The 6,876-nt window shown below is 36.4% G+C and overlaps 1 protein-coding gene across 1 annotated transcript; it reads left to right on the forward strand.

The window, feature by feature from the left end:
• The first annotated feature begins 367 nt into the window (after window positions 1-367).
• Window positions 368-5,381, forward strand: LOC141611890 (uncharacterized). Its single transcript, XM_074430543.1, has 7 exons — window positions 368-655; window positions 926-1,155; window positions 1,241-1,319; window positions 3,491-3,622; window positions 3,725-3,848; window positions 3,971-4,371; window positions 4,733-5,381. Exons 3-7 carry the CDS (start codon window positions 1,264-1,266, stop codon window positions 4,743-4,745), a joined length of 726 nt encoding a protein of 241 aa, XP_074286644.1. The 5' UTR covers window positions 368-655; window positions 926-1,155; window positions 1,241-1,263; the 3' UTR covers window positions 4,746-5,381.
• The last annotated feature ends 1,495 nt before the right edge of the window (window positions 5,382-6,876 follow it).

The raw sequence follows: 6,876 nt of genomic DNA on the forward strand, positions 1-6,876 counted from the left end.
ACAATAAACGGAAATGGGTCTGTCATATCATGTAAATTTGTGATGTAAAAGAATGTCTTTTGGAGCCTCGTCTGAATTTTCTCACTTATCTAGAGTCGTGGCTGTCTCAAATGTTGCGGGAGGTTTAGGTAAATTTATACTCAAAATTTTCAGGAGCCATGCCCATGAGAATTGACCATCTTCTAATAATTAGACTCCCTTGTGACGGACGCTATCCGTCACAAGGTTAAGACTGGGCGAATCGGTATCATTTAGGCTAAGATGGATACTAGAGGGGTAGGTGATGAATATTATTGTATGATATTGATGATTTGACAATTGCAAAAAAAAAAAAAACGGGGGGTTGGGGGGGGGGGGGGGTGGTGAACTCCCAATGTTAGGCGACCACTTTTCAGAAATTTATTGACTTTTCACTCAACCTTAGCTCTCTCTTCACTCATTCATTACACTCTTCTCTCATAACCTTGCCTCCCTCTTCTGTCACCACCTCGCCTCTCTGTACCAAAAAATTGATGCATGTTCTTCATCTTCCGCCAATCACCATTTTCATTCTCAAAACTGCCCTGAAAAATTACTGTGACCAATTTAAAGCTTCGTGGAGAGGATGGGAAAAAATAAATGGCTAAAAGGACACCCCCGAAGAAAAAAATGGAAGGTATTGTGATTTTGTTCAAGTTTTGTAATTAATACTAGAAAATGGTGTCATTAGTTAAGTTGTTTCATGTAAAAGCGGTATTTTATGGTAATGTATGGTGTCATTAGTTGAGTTGGTTAATGTACTAGAAGATGCATGTTCAATAAATGGTTTATGTTTAGTAATTAATGCTAGAAAATGGAGTCATTACTAGAAAGCGGTATTTTGTGTTAAAAGTATCACTTTTGTTGTTGATAAAAATGATTATTGACAATATTCATTAATAAATAGATGATAAGATAAGAAAAGAAAAGAAGCCGTTGCAGAAGGCTAAAGGGAAGGTGCCATTTGCATAGCCGCTGGAGAATGATGAAAGTGAAGCAAGTGATGGCTCAGACGATATTTCTGAGGAAACAGAAGGCAGTGTGAATGAGGAAGGTGATAAGGACACGAAGGACTGGGAAAAGGAAGGGGGAGTCAGTGGTGAGGAAGGTCTGGGATCCGAAGATGATGGTTTGCAGGTTAAGATTAGCAAATTTGTTGTTTTATTTATATTAGATTAGTTATGTTTCCTGCGTACTAGTAATGGGTTATGATGGCATGCAGATGCGCTTGACAAAGTTGTGAAAATGAGCTGCAATGAGTGGAAAAAAGAAGAGCAAGGGACAGGCAAGTACAGTAGAGGGTAAGCTGAAAATGTGGCCATGTAATCGAAAAATGTTCATATGTTAAGTTGAAAATGTAACCTTCTTATCAGATTTTTTTTACCTACATCTGTTTGCCCGAGTTGGCCTAACCTTAACAGGGTAACATCTAAGCTTAAAACATGGTCACATATATTGTCATTTTTAAAATGTGTCCACTTTGACAAATTAAATGTAGCATATGTGCTTAAAAATTGAGCTTAATATGGTGTCATATATATTAGTTGGGAATATGCGTAATGTTATTCACTTGATGTACCCATTTATGGATGTTATTTTTTATAGGTATTAGCATCTGAAAATATGACCATGTAATCGAAAAATGTTTATATGTGAAGTTGAAAATGTAACCTTCTTATCAGATTTTTTTTACTTACATCTATTTGCTTGAGTTGGCCTAACCTTAACAGGGTAACATCTAAGCTAAAACATGGTCACATATGTTGTCATTTTTAAAATGTGTCCGCTTTGACAAATTTGATGCTTTCATCTGTGCTTTAAAATTTAGCTTAATATGGTGTCATATACTCCCTCCTATTCTAAATAACTATCTCATTTGTCATTTTCGTCTATTCACATAACTGTCCCATTTGCCATATTTGGACATGGTTTTTTACTTTCCTACCCTTAGCTCTTTTCTTTATTTACCACCCCAACCACCCATAACCCATCATATTCAATACTTTTCATTATTTAACTCATATATTCTTACCCCTATACAATAATTTTCATTATTTTAACTATATTCCTTAATTTTCGTGTCATTGTCCAAATGGGACACTTATTCGGAATAAGAGGGAGTATATTAGTTGGGAATATGTCGTAATGTTATTTAGTTGATGTACCCATTTTAGGATGTTATTGTTTATAGGTATTAGCATATGCAAATGACAACCACAATTAGGAAGTATGGTGACATATGTTTGAGTGTTAATATGTGACCATCTTAGTTATTATATGTAGGTATGTTTATGTGAGTTGAACATTAATTTAGTGTGGTGAGATTAGTTTAATATGGCGACATCTATGCTCTGAAATGGTGACATGTCTGTTAATAGTGAAAAAGGTGACTATCTTTGTTAGCCGAGGTACCTATTTTAGGATGTGGTTGATTGAATGTGAAATCATAAAAAAAGGTAACAATAAGTAGGAAGACTGATGACATACTCTATAGTTCTAAATGTTACCACCTAAGCTATAATATGAAAATTTGTTTAATTGAGATGAACATTGTAGTAGTGTTATAAGTTTAGTTTAATATGGTGACATCTATGGTTCTGAAATGGTGACATGTCTTTTAATATTAAAAAAAGTGACCATATTTGTTAGCTGAGGTACCTATTTTAGCATGTGGTTCATTGAATGTAAAAGCATAAAAATAGGTAACAATAAATAGGAAGAATGATGGCATACTCTATAGTTCTAAATGTGACCATCTAAGCTGTAATATGTACATTTGTTTAATTTAGATGAACATTATAGTAATGTTATATGTTTAGTTTAATCTAGTGACATCTATTCTCTGAAATGGTGACATGTCTGTTAATATTATAAAAAGTGACCATCTTTGTTAGCCAAGGAAACTATTTTAGAAATCATAAAAAAAAATGGTAATAAGAAGTAAGCAGAAATGATGACATACTTTATAGTTCTAAATGTGACCATCTAAGCTGTAATATGTACATTGGTTTAACTGAGTCGAATATTATAGTACTGTTATAAGTTTAGTTTAATATGGTGACATCTACGCTCTAAAATGGTGACATGTTTTTTAGTACTAAAAATGTCGCCTTCTTTGTTTGCTAATTTACCTATTTGTTGATTTGGTTGAATGTATGTGAAAGCATTTAAAAATGGTAACAATAAGTAGGAAGAATGGTGACATATTTTTCAGTGTTAAAATGTAATCACCTTATTTGTAATATGTACATGTTTGTTATAATAGTAAAAAATGTAATCATTTTTTCTTAATATGGCGACATCTTATCTTATAAAATGGTGACATCTTAGTTAATAGTAAAAAATGTGATCATGTTTGTAAGCTGAGATACGTTTTATTTAGTGTGATTGATTGTGTGTGAAAGTATCTAAAAATGGCAACAATAAATTATCAAGAAATATTACATTTTATAAGCTGATTCTGATGCCGCAGATATTCATGTGCAAGCAAAGCCTTTGAAAGTGGACATGAAAGACGCCACTGTTGGAGAATGCTCAAAGAGAAAGTCAACCATAAGTGCAGGGGCCAAAAAATGGTTAAAAAAAGACATAGAAAGGAAGGAACGTAAGTTTCCTACAGTTTAATTGTGTGTGCACCAATTGTTTCTGTCCATGATAGTTAATTCATATTATTTTTTAACGACTAAATAATTGTGTCCGGGAATAGGAAATTGAAGGAGGTCGAGGGACATGGGTCACCAGCTGCACTATACTATGTTATTGAGCACTTATCAACAACTCAAAGGAAAGACGTTGAAGACATTGGGTTCGGAGGACTACTGGAGCTGAAGGTATCGAAGTTTCTTCATACTATTATTGATTGGTTGTTGGAGCGTTATGATACGCATACAAGGCTGTTTATGATGTGTTCTTAGTCATTACACATGATGTTTATGATGTGTTCATGTTACAGTGTGGGGGACAGACGGTACCGGCGGTAACAGACGATAAAGAGGTGGTGCAATTCTGTAGGGAGAAGTTCGGTGTGTTGCCGAAGAAAGATATATCTTTGAGCAAGGTGAAATATGTAATGCTGAACTTGGTTCAAGGTGGGCCAGATTTCAAAACATTGTTTGTAGTGTTTGCAATGGGATCATTCTTGGTCCCCACAGTCCACAACCGTGTTGACGTGGGGTTAATTGCGGCGGTGGAGGATGTAGCTGCCATTCCAAACATGGACTGGTGCTCTCACGTGCTTGAACGTTTTGATCATGCCGTGGACTCATGGAAGAGCAACGATAGCAAAAGCATGGGTGGTTGCCTAATGTTCTTTGAGTTGATATATTTTCATCGCCTGGTTTGGAGGGGTGATATGTAATTGTGTTTATATCTGATGAACTTATTAAGTTGGTGACATTCTCACTAAAGATGGTGACATTCTGAGTCCCTAGCTTCATGTTAAGATTGTTATATTTTAGTATTAAAATGTGACAATCATAGCTGTGATATGTAGGTGTATTTAAATCTGATGAACTTATTAAGTTGGTGACATTCTCACTAAAGATAGTGACATTCTGTTGACCCTGGCTTCAGTTTTTGAATCTTCACTTTAGGTGTTCAAAACTGACAATTATAGTTGTGATATGAGGGTTTGTTTACCTGTGATGATATTATTAAGTTGGTTTCCCTATTTTATATGTGATACATATTACAATTGGTGACATTCTATGTGCAGGCACGTGTACTGAAATGGTACATGACAAAAAGGAACCAGCAGTTGGTCTCACGCTTGCATGGTCAAATGGCAGCAGAAATGGGGGCAGAGCCTACCGTGTCTGAAGGAGTGAGAGCGCAAAATTAGCAGGCGGATGCCAGAGAAGCGGAATAATCAGAGCAGACCTTCACGCAACAATTGGAAAACGACCGCGTATTCTATGTTGCCTTCATTTCCATGCTTGATCAAGTGGATAGTTCTTTGAAGAACGTGGTGCTGCCACCCTCGTTTGACCTGGGGATAGACGACATTGGCATTATGGAAGCGACACCAGCCCGCTCTTATGAGCTGAGGTACACCCGTGCTAGAGACCTTCCACCAGGAGGTCCGGTTTATAATAGCACTAAGGATGTTTCCCCTTCCCCAACCCATCCCTAAAAGCCTGGCAAGAAGAAATGAAGATGGGGCACATGTCGTTAATGTAACCGTCATTGTTAGGTTAGTGGTGTAATGTTTTGGCGTAGTCGTTGGTGGTTTGGTTAATGATGTAATATTTTGGGTCACAATTTTTCGACTTTCATGGTTTTAGGGATTGTGCGACAACCCTTCTTTTGTAATAACCTTATGACATAAAAATGTTGTGACATATTTAGAACAATGTGGTGATAGTTTAGCGTAATGTTGTCACATTTTAATGTTGTCCAGCAATGTGACCAAGTTGTTATGAAGAAGAACTGATCATGCTAAGTTTAGTTAAAAATGATGCATATTATCATTTAGTCCTTATGTTGCCAAGACTTGCCTTTTTATAACATTGGACATTTAGCAAACATAGGTACATTTCTCTCTTAAGGTGGTAACATGTTCAACAATTTCTTATATGTCACCATTTTTAGAGTGTTATGTTTACATGTAAACAAAAATCAACCCTAACATATGTGTGATCATGGTTGGTCCATTTATGTTAGGAAAGCTACCATTTTTATCACCTTCCAAAAAAGAACACATTATCTTGTTAAAATGGTAACATATGGATCAAACATTGATACATTTGTGACCTACAAAGGTCACATATGGAACATTCCTCAACACAAGTGTTGGCAAAGGTACTGATATTTCATATATGTTGGCATTGTGTAGTGTATAATGTGATCCATTTAGAGTTCACTGTTACCCTTTTAACCAGAACTTATTATCTTGCCATAGGTACTGATCTTGCATATATGTATATATTCATTATTTAAAATGGTAACATATTAAGCAAACAATGATACATTTGTTAGCAACAATGGTCACATATGGAGCAAAATAAGCAAACATTAGTATATATCACAATGTTTACACAAACATGTTTTACATGGTAAGCTTCAAAGTAAACTCAAAGAAACAACCATTTAAATAGCAAAAACATAAAATCAAACATGGCCACATTAGTCCACTGCTGTTGTGACATTTACTGATTTAGCCTATACTATTGGGCAAAACAAGCGAGGGAAGGCGACATAGACGGTATGTCATATTAGACGCGGCACAGTGGCGTACATAGTACTCTCCCCTGACCCAACTTCAGTCCCTTTCCTAGCCTTCTTCCTCGTCCCCATGTTCCTTTTTTTCGTAGACTTCGACCCTTTGTCGTACAACGTACGAGGTCAAGAGTAGGAGGCACGGTCACATCTATGGTTGGTTGATCTTCCTCCATATTAAGGTTAGAAAGCAACAATTCGACCTCCTCATTAGCTTTAATAAACAACTTATCCACGACAGCTGTTGCATCAGAAAAAGTCTGACATTTGGTGATGACATAGTTCATAGCTGTCAACATTGAACGACGCCAATTGATGGCGTCATGAGCGACAGTTCTGCGGATGTCGCTTGGAAGGAGCCTCTCCCACACTATTATATTTGAAAATTTGATCCATCTATGTAGTATGTACCTGTCTGATATCTCCATAACAGAATGCATGTGGAGGACACGGATGATGTGACTACAAAGCATACCCTTAATCTGGAAGTTTCGACAAGTACATTCTGTTAGATTGTTGTTACAATCGTACATCACATGATAGGCATCCTCCTCATGGCCTGCAAGATAAACACGATACAACAACACCTCGGGGTCATCAATCGGAAGGATAAGAGCATGAGTACCCATGGCAAGTGCGAAT

This window comes from Silene latifolia, chromosome 11 (genome assembly GCF_048544455.1).
Source record: "Silene latifolia isolate original U9 population chromosome 11, ASM4854445v1, whole genome shotgun sequence".
In the NCBI taxonomy this organism is placed as follows: domain Eukaryota; kingdom Viridiplantae; phylum Streptophyta; class Magnoliopsida; order Caryophyllales; family Caryophyllaceae; genus Silene; species Silene latifolia.